General features: G+C 31.4%; 1 protein-coding gene across 6 annotated transcripts in view; it reads right to left on the bottom strand.

Moving 5' to 3' along the window:
- LOC126902824 (serine-rich adhesin for platelets) overlaps window positions 1-16186 on the bottom strand; it is a 137685-nt gene that overhangs the window by 22684 nt on the left and 98815 nt on the right. For all 6 annotated transcript variants that reach the window (XM_050680453.1, XM_050680454.1, XM_050680452.1 and 3 more), the window contains one exon: window positions 2296-2339. In XM_050680453.1, coding sequence (XP_050536410.1) covers window positions 2296-2339 — 44 coding nt within the window. The remainder of the gene's footprint in view (window positions 1-2295; window positions 2340-16186) is intronic.

Genomic DNA, 16186 nt, shown 5'->3' with positions numbered 1-16186 from the left:
TGTGAATACTAGGACACGTTGTCCGACAGAAATATTATTATACAAATCTAAATCACGTACCGAATTTATTATTATGCACACGATTGTCGCGGTTGACTTTTACTGGCAATTTTGTGAACTTGGCTGAACAACGACTGTTTCTATAGGATTTATTTCTCTCTCATTATACGCAATAATAACATAATCAGCGCGGGAAATCATTCTTCGGCAACACATGTCACACACCTTCTGTAATGTAAAGAAGAAGAAGGAGGAAGTATGATGATAAGAGTAGTGGTGATGTGCAGCGTAGACGGGGTGGGATATTTTTGTCAGCGTCGTCAACGTAGGTAACGTGTGCTCTTGCTTATTACAAATGCAAAACTCGCCCATTCATATTCAAAATTTTATAATACGACAACGGTACCCGTCGACCGATTTGTATGCGCCGTCTTTCGCACCGAGGAAGTCGGATCGGAGGAGACGATAAAGGAAGCAGGGGTAATAATTACTTCATACAACCGTAGGAATTTCTGGTAAATGTGTGTGTATGTTCGAGGTTCCGAGGGTAGTTTTAGAGCTTTACCATACTTATTCGGTCTTAACCGCTAATTTATTCACCCAAGACCGCCGGTCGCGTTCGAATAGATTTGATTTCGTTTTATAATAATAATAACTTGCGTGGCTGTCAAGCAAGGACACACCGCAACTCCACAGATCGACTATCTCAGAATCACTTACAAGACGCACATTTTACTTATAATACCAGATGTGCAAAATTGAACGCATCTAAAGATATTTGCATTCTTCGTAACTGTTTATCCGGTGCGAGACAACTGTGCATTTTATTTTCGCTCGCGGTTATATCCGTCACTGGGACTAGCGAGTGGGTTCAATAGGGAAAACAACAATATAAGACTCGAAGCGCTTTTCAATTAACACAAAATTATAAATACTTGAAATGTTAATTGCAATAGCGTGGTTGTCGCAAGTATAGCGTTGTAAACGTATAAATAAATGTATAAATGTGAAAAATGCATAAATAAATATAATGTACTTGGTGGTAAAACATATGTAAAAAAAATATCGGTAAAATAATCCAACTAATCATAAGCAACAAGTTTGTACTTTTGTCTTACAAGTAGTCATGTAGGGTAAATTGTTCAAGTATTTAATTTCCCATTAGGCTAAGCACCTTTTAGTGACTTTGTGGTGTCTTTGAGAGAAAAGTCCCCTCTCGGTATTACGTAAACGATCAAAATGTTCATAATCGACTGCAGTTTAAACAAAAGTACGCTCATTGAAGGCGTCAAAATGTATAGTAATAATATTTGTAAAAACTAACGTAATTTGTAAAGTAAAAAAAAAAAAATGAGTTGAATATTTTTTAATCTTTATTCATTTGCGTATTAATTATTTCTATATTTTATATAAAGGTGATTGAATGTAATATTATTAAATAATAATAAATAATATACACTTTATGCAGTGAATATAAATTAGACATTTGGTATAAATGATTCGAATTTTAATATTTTATTACAAATCAGCTCCGCGAGTAATCGCGAGTCAGTATAATCAAAGACTTTCTAAAGAATCGAATACAACTTTTTATTTAATATATCTTTGATACAAATAGAATCGACTTGTTCAGTCTGAGAATTTAATTAATATATACAAATAATTCCTTCGCGGCACTGTATTCCATATGCACGTTTAAAGGAAAGAAGGCACCGGAAGAAGTAGAAACTTTGTGTATTGGCGTTCCAGATAAATTAAAATACTTGGCCGATTCTGTCCCGTTTGTGTTTGTTCACAGGACCGTCGGTATATTAATGCATTTCGGTTGACAGCCGAACGAGCGGCACAAAGAAGTCGAAGACGAGAAAGAGATGGATGAGTAAGTGAGGTATCTGTATACACTTGAGCGAAATGTCTTTTTGATAAATTAGAAAGTCGACCGTCGAGTAAATAACCCTTGCCTCGTGCATATTTCATTAAAACTTTTCCCGTAGTAGTGTTGTTTGTTTTTATATGCCGATGAGTATATGCTTGTTTTTCTCCTACTTTGCCAACTTTGAAAATTATTAGTATTCAGGTTTTTTTCTTGAGCGCTTACCTCCGACATATGTTAATAAAAACACATAATAATCATAAAGTCAACCATACTATAATATATATTTTTTATATTATGTTACTTTTTCACGAGAAAATATGAAATTACATCATATTTTTACTTATTTAAATGTATTTTGATTTATTTCAGCGAAAATATATCACGAAGAACATTTTTTAATTGTAAACAGTATTACTTACCTTATTCATTATAATAGCTGATTTGACTCGCCGAACTGACAGGTCTGGAAAAAAAATATATGTATTAACAATGTGTAAACGGAAATTTGTAAAATTTATCTAAATATTATCATTGAAAGTGACCATATCGTTATATGGTATATATACAAATACAATAAAAAAGATACCGAGTGTATTACTGTGCATATAAGGACCTCTGTAATAGACTACCTGTTGAATGTATTTGCAACAATGGGGTATTTAAAGACCTTGCATGTGTGTTAGGTGGTGGTCTGAAGGTATGTATGATAATACATAGGTAAATTTTTATTTCCATCGTGTTTGGTAGTGTATTATTTAACAAAAGATGTCACCCTAACACAGTTTTCTTTTTTCGGACCCCTATTTTTGCGTAAAACATTTCTTACTAAGGTTTAAGTTTATCACCCTACGACTGAAAATTCGGTGCCACGTGAGAAGTACTATAGAAAAACGGCACGCAAGGGATTTATGTGTTTTCAACCCCTTATTGTAGTGATTCTATATTTTCTATGCCGTTTTCAAAGAATAGTTTTTTGGAAAAATAGTTTTAGAAGTAACCTAGGTACTATTACTCCGTCACAATTTAGTATACAAACTATTGTATAAATGTTCTTAAAACTAGTTGAAACAGATACCTATGTTACATTTTACATTTTATAGTATTCCACAGATGGCACCAAAACTAAATTTTGTGGAGTTATTTATTTAGGTTGAAAATTGAAATTTTTCATTTATTTTCCATAAAATATTAAAGTTAGTTATACCAATGAATTTCTTGCACATTTTTATTACATGTCTTTTATAAGAAAAAATTTAAATAAAACATTTCAAAATAGCCGATTTTTGTATTGTTTTCTTACAAAATAAATTAACGAATGGATAACAATTTTAGGATAAGTACTAAGTAAGGATTTAGTAAGGAAAATTTTAGGATAAGAAGTAGATGCATTTTAATACATTGGGTGGGTTTAATACGCGGGTGGTTGCAGCTCGTACTGATGTTTATTTACAACGCATACTTTATCCGTCTTACATAATCATTATAAGTATTAAAATGCTTGAAGTTCAATAATTCCACGTTCAAAAACTATTATCACCAATTAATAATTTTTATAGGAAAATTTAACAAAAAGTATCTATTTTGAATTTTGAAAAAAATTTTAATTAAAGATATACCATTATTTTTTCATTATTAAAAAGAAATAATAAAAATGTTATCCTAATGTAGTCTAAGAATAGATAAATTATTAAAAAAAAAAAATGACAATGAAATGTTTGATTATATCAAAAGTTTTAAGAATGTTCTATATATATAAAAATGTTCTATAGATATATATATATTTATAAGATTGAAGAAGTTTTACCTGAAAATGTATTGTTTTCAAGGTGTGGTTATTTTTATTAAAATTTTGTTTTTGTTCTTTCTAACATATAAAATTTCAAGTACGCGAATTATTTTTCAAAATGACGTTGAAAGAACTTATCCATAACTTATAAGAGATTTGATCGGACGACAGAGCATTCTCGATTGTGTTTACTGTTGGGGGTCTTATTGTGAATAAGCGGTGGAGGGTGGAAGAGTGTTTCATTGTAAGGATGGTAGTAGGCGATGTTATTGTCGAGCAAGTAGTCTGAAATGGGAGTAGAAGAGAGAGAAAATGTGGAATGAAACGACCGTTTGATCAATATGCGACCCTTTAATGTCTTCATTACGATTTCGTTATGCACATAATCTGACTATCGGCCGTAACAAAGCCACCGATATGCACGAAAGAGACCGTAATATTTGAGGGGATATGCGACGCCGCAAAAACTCAACCCAGTTGAGGAGGATCTTTATAAAACGCGTAGTCGAAGGTTTTACCGGGTGGAATCACTGGACCGGAACCACGGAGATACCTCATCCGCCAGAAATTGTTTAGACTTTATACTCTTGGCAAAGAACTCTACAGCATTTCTTCCGAGTAAAAAAAACTATAAGTAGTGACTTTAAATTACTCGTTAATGCGATGGGTAATTTTATATGGACATACTTAATGACTTATAAGTTTAAAAGATGAAATTTACCGTCAATTTTAATAAAATAGTTAGTATTACAAAAAAAAAAAAATAGGATTTTTTACAGTGTAATATATTATGAATACTACGTCTCGTCAAATTTGTTTGTGATATAATAATATTTTCATATAAATGTACAGGTTAAAATTTGATTTATTTTTATGAACCAAACAAATATTAAATTTATTGTAGGGAAAAAATTATTATAAACAGATTTTTGAGGTAACCTATGAAAGTTAAATGGAACCTAATATTATTTTTTTATTATTAAATAAAATGTTCACTGATCGATAACTCGTTTTGTATTATTAATTTTTTTGAGATATTAGAATTTGAACATTTAGAAAAGTTGAGAAGTTTAGCGACGTTTTATTTTTACCGTGACAAACAAATGAGAATTCTTTTACGTTGCATACCTCTCTCGTTTATAATTAAAAATTGCATAAACTCAAAAAATGAATATTACAAATCTGGTTATCGACCACTAAAAACTTTATTTAGACTATTATCTACTTATTAGTAAAAAAAAACTAACAAAAAATTTTTTTTTTCAATTTGATTTTTTTTTTAAATAAATTTTTAAACAATTTTGCTAGAAATTTTTTTGAAGTGTACACAGTGTCCAGTATGTGAGGAAACAGGTCAGTTGTGACAAACAATGAGAACAGTAAAAACCTTACTGATCACTCTATATATTTTAACTTTATTAAGGGTTATTTATAAATAACATTAGAAAAAACAGTTTATTATTGCATGACCTTTTTTTCTCCCTCATTATTGTTTTTGCACATAAAAACTGTTTGTAAACACATCCGAGGGCTCTAGTGACAATGTTGAAGAGTCTTTAATATGCTCGCGCGGTGATTGTAATTTCAGAATTAAGTGCACCGTTTTTTTCAGCCTTTGATTTTTTTATTGCGTGTTTCCTCAGCAATGAGTGATAACGAAGGGATTCCTAACGATACCACCATCGCGAGGCCAAGTGCCGCCAGCGTGCTCGATAGTAAATACTTGCTTTTACGCTAAAGAAAAACCTTTTCAGTGACACCCTTTTTATTCGCTGTACTTTTTTTTGCGCCCTCTTTTTATACTCAGATTACAACCCTTTCTCTGATTTTTAACCCTATTGTCATGCACTTAGTGGATTTTTTTTTTTATTTTAAGTAATCTACTGTCTGGTCACTTTACTTTTGAGTATTATGAGATAAAAGTTTCTGCAATATATATATTTTTTTATTGAAAGATAAAAAAAAACCTTAAAGTAAAATTTCCTAAAAATTAATATATTAAGTATTTAAAAGCGGCTTACAACTTTTTCTTTCCATTTCAAAGTTAAAAAAAATTCTGCTTGTTAAAGAATTAAAATTATTTTACCACGTTAATTAGCGTTTGATAATTATTTTAGTAAATTAGACAGAATTAAAATTTTTTATAAACCGACGCAAAGAAAATATTTGGCAGTGTTAGTTGTATATGTTTTTATTACATTTTTGATTTTATCGTTTGACCAATCTTAAATTGGCATTCTAATAATAAACTTACAATCATTATTAATAGAATCCCATTTTAGAGATTCCGAGTTGTCGTAAAATCTTCTTTCTCCCTTTTAGAAAAGCTTATCCTAATCGTCAGATAGTGATGGCCATTTGTTGAAGAATTCGCCTTAACGATAGTTATTATTAGGTTTACTCTTTTTCTGTACTTCCGTCGTATCTTTTACAACTGAAATCTCATATTATATTCTAAGGAGATAGAGTACCAAAAGTACAGACATAGATAAAAGAATTTTTATTTTTTTCCAAAGATATGACACTTACCCAGCCAATGAAATAAAAATCATTCCTTCGGATATCGGCGTTTAATCACATTTCGGAAGGAAGTAAATTTTACCGTTGCAAGACTAACGTTCGGAACAACTGACTGAGTCAATAGTGTAAGGGGTTCTCGGCATCACGTCGGAGGTCCCGTGATTACCACCGAGCGAGGAAACAGTACGGCGGTAGAGGGCAACGTCTTAACGTTAGTTCAATATTTGCTGTGCGAGCCTGAGGTCTAATCCAAAAGCAAGGGATCAGAACGACGTGCGTGTTTGATGAGAAATGTCGAGGGAGGCGAATACGCCGCTACTATTTTACGACGGTAATTAAAAGTCAGCAAAGGTTTGCTAAAGTTAGGAAATTTTTTTTTTTTTTTTTTTACAAGTTCAGTTAATACTAAACATACACATTCAGTTGCTCGTAATTAAACTTGTGGTCTCTGAAGTGGGTGTAAAATGGAAAAGTATATAGAACCGTTTGACATGGGACACTGTCTCAATCTAAAACCAATTCAGCGTATTCAAGGTTTTACGACCACAATGCTATTCCCAGGGATATTGTAAACCACAATAACCCAGAGAAAGGAAAAATATCAACGAGGGTTAAAACTAGGATTATTGGCTATAAAAATACCCGTCGAATAGGTCTGTTCCGCGTGTACAAAATATAACTACAGCACAAGTATAGTGTTGTTATTATTATTTTATTTTTCTGTTGATGGCGTTCTAATTTGTCGGATTTAACGCAATAGCTTATTTATACACCCCGAGGGACTGAAATTAATTTTTCACAACCCAATGACGGCGCTGGTTGAAAACCTTTTTCCAGATAGTCTGTACGTAAATAATAAGGTAATGGCGATGACCGAGCCCTGCCCGACAACGCGCTGTCTCAGCCTGTCTGACTGTTAATTACCCAGCTGTCAGAAAATTCGCTGATGCAGATTTAAGTCTCTACGGCTTTGTACGTCTCAGTAAATATATTTGTGGATAGACGGACACGGCACCCATTTTTGTACGAATGATAGGCAAAAACAAAAGTTTGAAAATTGCGGACAACAGCCAAAAGGATCTGCTGTCATAATCACTACATCCAGCGTTTGTTTCCTTGGCAAATGCACGATATTACTCATTTCAAAAGCACTTGGCGATGTTAACGGTACATCAGTTATGGCTGTAAAAATTGTATGTAAAAAATATTTGTTCATACACAGTTAAATTTATTTTGAAAAAGTTTTGTTTCGATATTTTATTAGTTGATGTATTTGCAAACTCCTATTTACATTGATGTCGCTTAATTCGTGAACGTTTTCTTAAATTTTATTGAATGAGTAAACGTGTTATTTTACTTTTTACGTATGTTCTTGTTACTTGTGTTGGTTTTTTAAACTAGAGGCAATGAAAATTGTCACTAAAATATGATACTTGTGTTTTATTTACACTATTCATGCATAGAAGTAAAACTGTATCGTGTCATCTTATAAAGTATTCTGCAGTCTATTCTTCAACATTCTTCGGTTAACGCGTTGTAATAATTTATGAGCTATCTAGTGAATTCCTCGCGTACGTTTCTTGTTTTATATGGGAAATAAAATTGAATTATGACCGCATGACGGAAAACCTTCATCTTAGGGTTTATTCGTTTACCTGTTTTATTTTGCACCCAGTACATCTTCTTAGGTGCCAAATGCAGATAAGATACCCGTTTCTAAAAGAAAAATGTACAATGGTACCCCAAGGCGTTACAAAGTTTCTTAAGTTTTCCTTTCTACCAAGAAGAAACTATTGCTGCTAATTTCGCCTATAGTTACTCGGTTTTCCATTTTGAAACGTTACTTCCAGTGACGTACATGTCATTGTCTAAGTGTATGAGCGGGTAGTTTCGTTAAGTTTAGCTGCAGTAATATGCTTCCGGCAAAGAACATGTACGCGGCATCCGGTCGTTCATTTGGATATCCGGCGTTGCCATAACGAACCCCCTAGGTATGTTTCAACTAACACGAGCATGTTCTCTTAATCGAGTTTAACTCAAGGCACTCGAATTTAATAAAAAATATATTATTATTTTTCATTATTCTATAGCTGGTATTCTTTAAGGTGTAGGTTTGTTGTTGTTTTAATAATAAAAAACCATCACCGACGGCCAATAAGTTAATTGAACATCATGATCGACGATGGTATAAAATAATTAACGTTTTAGTAGATTATTAGTGGTTGAGCGTCGGCAGCGGTATAATATTACTCTTTGTACTTCATTATAATAATCAGGTGCGACCATCGATCATCCAATTAACGTTGGCGGCATCGAGAAGCAGATCAATCATCTGTACTTTCGAGTCCATCGCGTACCCATTATCCTGTCACCACCAATCCCAGATGTCCTTATGCATAAAAAATGTATAAAAGGTCTAAAAAAGTTATAAAAAAAAAATCTCACTGTATAAAGTTATAGCCGATGTGGCTACTAAAAATAAGAATCATGATGGACTGTGTGAAAAAAAAAAAAAATAGTGTTGGGTGAAATTGATGAAGGGAAGCTCCCTTTCCGGATGACGGTAATTGTCGACTGTTTTGAGGGCGTCAAAAGAAAACGATTTTTTTCAACAAGCATTAAAGCAGATTTTTTTGTTGTAGTATTATAAACTGTTGGCTTGGTTGGTTAATTTACGCGCGGTTGATTTAACTCGAAAAGCGCGAAAAAATATATTCAATCGTATTTTCGACGAATACCATCAACTGTGTAAACCTCGACAAAAGAATCAGGTGCGGTTGATATTTCTTTAACAGTACACTTTAAATGACCTAAAGTTTCGTCGCTATGTTGTGTGTTATTGTAATAAGACACGCCTTCTAATAAGTTAAACGTTTCAAGCATCCTGATGTATTGCTCATTGTGTAGACCGGATACGGAATTTGGATGAACTTACTCACATGACAAACGCACTTATTTTACCGGAAACACTTATTCAAGCGGCATGAAAGGATAATGAGTAATAAACGATGGTTTCGTATCAAACGAGGATTATTCTAAATTTATTACCGTATTAACAACAATAAAGTACAATACTCATAAAACGCGTTTAGACGTCAAGAAGAACAAAAGTGTACACATACCGAGTTTCCTGTAATAAATGTTAAAGCAAAATTTAAAGCACTACACAACTCATGTGTGAAATGTATAATTACATTAGAAGCACTTTTAATTGGTTTCAAATATTCAATTTTAAATAAAATATTTGTGACAATATATGATTGAAAAAAAAATCAATGTTATAATTAAAACATACGATTGAAAAAGATATTTAACTAAACAAATGTAATCATTGATAATTATTCAATATTACAGTATTCTAATTTTATTTTGACAACCGTTTGTTGTCATATTATTGCTTATTTAGTTTAGCAGGCAATATTTAGTCGGCCTCTCATATTCGTCTACTGACCCTAACAAATTTAATATTTGTTTAGGGTCGTTCTAAATAGCAGTAGTTCCATACAAACGACCGAGTATAATATATTTGAACACGGTGTAGTGTCGACGTGTTTGCCAACAGTGTTTAAAGTAAATCAAAAAGGAACGAAACTAGTATAATATTCCTAGTAGATGGACCTTTTCCCCTTTGTAAACATTATATATACATATTATATAAAAGGAACCATGGCAAATAAAATAGAAGATATCGTTTGAGCAAATAGCCGGCAATTTGGTTTTGGATTTCGAAACGGGTTTTTTTTTCATACATATACACTCATTTTATTATTATGACGTCGCATTTGAGTCTGAATGGTCCCAACTAATGGATGGCTACAGAAAGCCTTATCGGCAACGATTGAAGGGAATACTTTACGACTCCCCGATCGCTTGTAAAATCTCGAAAAGGGTTAAGCAAAGCTTGACGCAATAATTTCGGAAAGACGCCCCCCTCCCAATGCCATCTTTCTCCCTTGCATATGGATCTCTAAGGACAATGCAATATACTACCGATGTAGAGTTTAACGTCGCCTGGTTCGACTCTATAAAACGACCGTCGGTCACGTCTAGTCAGAATCTTTATCACAGTTGTACGCGTTTTACTTTAGTTAGGTCGTTTTTAAATTTATTATTATACCTCGTTGACTGCATGTAAAATCACTAAACGTGACGTTTAAATAAGTGACTTTAGACCAATTTGTTCCTTGGTATTTGATTAATAATTTAATTAAATATTTTCAACATAATCGAAAATGTTTTTCTGTTTAGTAACAAAAATATTATCCAAAAGGTATTTGTAATGTTTTGCTATATCTTTGGACAATATTATTTTAGTAAATACTTTAAATTTATAGTAAATTTGACAAACGCAAAAACTAGAATCATATGGTACAGTTTATTAATTTTTTAACAGTATGATTTAATTAAAAGTGACTTAAATGAAAAGAAAAGATATAATAAATTATTATTATTGTTTAAAATTTTATCTATTTCTCTGAATCTATGTTTAGTAAAAATACTAATCGATTTTTCAACATTTCGCCATAATTAGATTGCAACAGTTTTGTTAACTCAAAAGTAAAACATTTCTAAAATAAATCTCGGACGGCGTTTAATTAAAAGTAGTGCTCCACCAGCCCTCGCCAAACTCCTGTAAACATGTGGACTGAAATACTCCATTTCTGGACGGGCGAGCCAATATAAGAGGGTTGAGTGGTGTTGGCTGCATGAAAGATTGGTCGATAATTATAATTATGATAATAATCGTAACGTTCGTTTTTGGCGAATTTTCGACGCTCGAGGGCGCCGCCAGTTTTCCATGTTGAAATTTTTAATTAAATCCGTTCGTCTGAAGAAAGTCATGGACAGAGTAAGGGTGTACAACAGTGAAGCCAAGGCTGTGAAAAGTAGGGAAGAATAACAGTATTAATTATTTTAATTCGTTCAGCCGTTTATGCAAATCTATCGACATCGAACAGTCAACACTCATTGTTGCATTTCATTCAATGATTGTGACGTAGAATTTTTGTCGTTTCATTTGATATTTTTAACCCTCCTTTGTGATGAAGATTATTAAAAACGTCTAGAACAACTTTACGCTTAAAACGAAAGCAACACAGCTGTAACTGATGTTTTTGGCTACAACAAGCTACGGGGAATTGATAGCAAAAATTGTATTTTTTATTTAAAAAATATTATCGAAAATAAACTAGTTTATGATCAATTACTATTCCTATATAGATAAAAATAATCAATATTATTTATTTAAATAATCCGTCAAGCAGCATTATTAAATTTTTAAAATTTTATTTCAGAAAATATAATATCTCAATCGACCAGTTTATTTTAATTTACTAATAATGAATTCGTTTTTGAGTTTGCATAATAATTTCTATTTATCTATAACATTTTACACCAATTAGATTAAATTCAAAAGAGAATTCCTCTCGATTATACCCTTCTATCTTTCACCACTTTTCGATCAAGTGGTCTGGAAAGCTTAACACCCTTTGTCTTTATTTTAAAGCTTCGGCAAATGTACTGAAATTCACTCCTATGTACTAAGTTAACGAAAAAAAAAAACAATTATTATTGCATATTTTTATCATTTAATATTTCATTTTAAACGCTGTAGGAAGTAAGCAGTATATTATTTAATACAGGTAGAATTTTTATGTTACTAATTATTTATAAAATAGATTTTGGTTAAAAATAACGATTCAACTTTGTTTACTTAAAATTTAATTATAAACTCCATCAACGACATCAACCATAGGTACTAGAGAGGTATATATACAATAATTGGATTGTGGCGAAACGGAATAATTGATTCGTATTGAACTTAAAAGCACTCGTCTTGCTAAGTGTCGCTGAAGTTTCGAATGTCCCAAGAGAGAAAGATAGTAGAGTGTTGCAGATGGACATCACAAATAAAGACGTTTCCTGCCGTTTTCGGGCAAAGCTGATTGGACAACACTATAGCAGAGTTAGGAATGAAAAATTCACATACACGTGCACACAAAAACACTTGCACTTATATTGCATTAGGCGACCCACTGCCTATCAATTCTGTCCTTTCGTCTTCGAAGAACTTGATAAATCAACACAAATACCCTCTGCTACCGTCCTTTACTAATTACTGTCATTCAACGTTTTTGGCTTTAGACCTTTTCTCAGGATATAGAGACGTGCTCCGTTTCCACGGTGGTGATTTCTATTTGATTTTCACTCCTGACCCATTGCGTGTCTCCCGGGGTTTTAATGTTTAAACGAAATATCTATGAAGGGTCTCAAAAGAGAATTGAAGTTTTTCGTCAATACTACAAATAAAACTGCAAGGTATGTTATGCATTTGCAATTTTATGTGTTATAATCTCTTTGAATGCAAGAAAAATTATTGAATTTATGTATATAATACTCAATATATTCTTAATAAAACGTTCTTACGTATTAATTAAAGACTGTAAGTTATTACAATTTTTTTACTGCTAAACTGTAATTGAATATTTTATTAAAATAGTACTTTTATTATAGTTAAAACAGTATTCTCACAATAATAAACAAATTGTTCTGAAAAAACTTACTATTTTCCGGTAGTTTACACATTAAAAATATCAATTTTCTTTTTATCCCTACAATAATGTGTGGTGATTGATATTTTCTTTGCACATCAATCTGTTTGTTTCCAGGGAAAGCTGATAACATCGCCATAAGTAAAGCTATTTTCTTATTATTTTTTATTAAAAATGAGGGATGCTTTATTCTGTTTAATTTATACCACTTTCATGACATACGAGAGTTGAATGTCTCAATTTAAATGCAAATACACATCGCTGCTATCATTTTTCATCGAACCCGTTGGCAGAACACACATAGTCTTGTACATACGCATGGGATTAACGTTCACAGCAGATAACGCCTGTTGACATACACTTACACATGCAAACTTCCTCACATTGAAAAAATTTATACTAAACGAGCAGAGTTTGCCATACTAAAAAAGTCCACAAACAATATGTCAGTAGGTTTTTACCTTTAGCATTCATGTCTATGGTTGTAAAACATTTACATTTAGAGAGATTATAATAGGACGACATAGTGGGGTTTAGAGAAAAAGCGTGGAAAATAGGCGGCCGTGGGCAAAATAAGGGTAGAAAAGTATATTTCTCCAAGGGAAAAGGTCGAGTTATTGGTGCTTATCGGTGAATTTGTATTTACAATCGGACTTGGATTTTTCAAAGGGTAGTTGGTCTTACAAGACCTTTTGGTAGAAATGGTCACAAATAATACCTTCGATTTCCAACACTGTGGATTGAACGTATATTTTATGACTAATAAAATAAAATGAAGTGTTAACCGATGTTTATTTCTTATGATATTTCTTTACTTAAATTTTCTGTTCACTTAAATAACTCAATTACTCAATAAAGTACATAATAATTACTATAATAGTTTTTATGGATACCTTTATTTTTAATTAAAAATTAGGCGATTTAAAAAAAATATGATGCATATAAAAGTTTTTTTTTATAAAATGCTTTCTTCAAGTTTTTATTGGGAAATATAATCAATATGTTGAAAATAATAGTTTATTTATGTATAATATTATTGTCAATGTAAAACTAAAAGTTTAGAAAACTTTTCTTTATGAAAATAGCCCCATTTTGGCACGAAGCAATTCGTTCATATTTCATAGGTTTTAATTCTCATTATTATGCAAGGTTATTATTTTAACTGAGGTAAAAAAAAAAAACTACAGGGGTAGAAGGAAAAAAAAGGTCTCTCGTTTCTTTTAAATATTTAATATGACCGCAAGACAGGAGGATCGGGGTGAGACGATAACAACTGGGTTCTCGAAGGCCGCTAAGCGGCTGTGAAAGATTAAAAAATTGAAGAGGGTCTGTTTGGTTTATATGCGCTCTATAGAAGTGGTTTTTTCGATGAGTAAAAATGAAGGGGAAAAAGTCACAGGTAGTTAAGGGATGGCATAACATGATTACATTTTTCAATAAATAGCTAATTGGTTGATATTTGATACGTGCAGATATTTTATTGAAAAACTGACCGTATTAAACAAAGTAACTGTTATATTAATATAATGAAATTTTTAGATTTTGTTGGGTATTTATGATGTAAAAATAATTTTTATATTGTTGTTATTGTTTATTTATTATTATAAATATGTGTGCAAGGTTTGATAAACAATTATTTATCACCACTTTAAAGCAATACCAAACTAATGTTTTATTTTAAATTCGAGGCTTAATAATGACTATTAAAAAACACTACGTGTATTGAATGAAATAATAAAATTTTAAATTAAAATCGTATTAAAAGTATTAATTAAAAACAAAAAAATATTAAAAATGTTTAGTTTCAACTTAATATTTTTAATGTAATTTTAGTTTTAAATAATAATACTCACAAGTGATAAATTTTTATTATAAAACATAAAAGTTGACTATTTCATATATTATTTAATGCTAAATTTTCTAGAACTTTGTCCGTATAACTAATTGCACTAGCAGTTTCTTTGTATTCACTTGCCCTATTATTCGATCCCGCATCTTATTTCTGTCGGTTAAATATTGTAAAACGGGTCTCGGGTTATAATAATAAATTAAGGTGCCTTTTGTATAGTACTGAGTTTTAAAAGACCTTTATACACATTTTGCACACCAGCAAAGGAGAAGGCGTTTTCTACAGTACTGTGGCGTTTTAAAGACAGGACAGCCTAAAGTCTTGTAATTAAAAGGTACTGAACCGCTAGAACGCCTGTACAAGAAAGGAAAGGGTAAACATAAAAAAGCGGTTCTTGTAGGCAAATTTTCACTCGAGTCGCCGTCTTTCATGAGCTGTAATTTTCTGTTCACACTTAGGCGTCCGGTTAGTGGTAGTCATACTCCCCTCTGTTAAGAAGGGCGACCCCGCGGCTTATTTACTTGGTCTGTAAGTACCGCAAAAGACGTGGTCTTATTGAACAGAATTACAAAGTGTTTGCATTACATTAAACGGATAGAGCTGGTAAAAGGAATTATTATAATATAAAAAATTAGTAATTATGAATTAACATGAAATTAAATGGTCAATTCTAAGAATAAGTTCATTAAATCTAATTAATTTAAATAAAGATCTGTTTTTCAGAATTTCAAGAATACTTTTCAAGGAAATCACAGTTCAAATATTGTTAGATAAGAAAGTTAATTTTCTATATGTATTTGAATTCTTGTAGACGATTTATTCACACTGTTCAAACTATTATATTTGTTGATGAATATATTTCGGTAAAACCTTTTCATGGTCCAGTTTAATCTTCGCCAAGTTACTACTTTTTTTTTTTTGAACGGTTTAAGGGGTCATTTAAAATAGCTTGATCGTCTGGCAAAAGTCCTTTACAATTTGGGCTCAGTGCCATCGACGGCCAAACACCCTTGTAAACAAGGCGCTTATATCACAATGGCCAAAGGACAATGGAAGTAAACGAAATTAATTAAAACCATTATTAACAAACTGAAATCTTTGTCGCCACGTTGTAGTTGTTACCACTGCTTTGTTTTTTTCTCGCCTTTTGTAATTTCGCCCACAATTCCATTATCGTAAATCATATAAAAACCCACCCTTTGTATTAGAACTTGTATTTTAAGTCCTTTACATATAAAAATTGTGTACAAACTGTTGGACTGAAAAAATAATCATATCAACAATCATTTAAATTTCTTAATCATTTTAATTGGGTAATTTTTTATTATTTATAATACTTTATTAAATAGATAATCATTTTTTTGAAAACTATTAGCTATTAATGAATAACTGTTATTATCAATAAAAAACTACAAAGCTATTAATTTACTACAATATTATGCTAATTCGCATTTAGACACTTCATAACAAGTGGTAGTAAAGAAAAATTTGAATTGACTTAAATTACAAATACTGTTTTTTTTATTAGACATAATTAGCAATTTTGTATAATAATAAAAGAAAGACTGTTAATAAATAAAAAAAAGTTTTAAATGTTAATTAAT

This window comes from Daktulosphaira vitifoliae, unplaced genomic scaffold (assembly GCF_025091365.1).
Source record: "Daktulosphaira vitifoliae isolate Bord-2020 unplaced genomic scaffold, ASM2509136v1 Scaffold_3, whole genome shotgun sequence".
In the NCBI taxonomy this organism is placed as follows: Eukaryota; Metazoa; Arthropoda; class Insecta; order Hemiptera; family Phylloxeridae; genus Daktulosphaira; species Daktulosphaira vitifoliae.
This window is presented reverse-complemented; position numbering and strand designations above follow the sequence as displayed.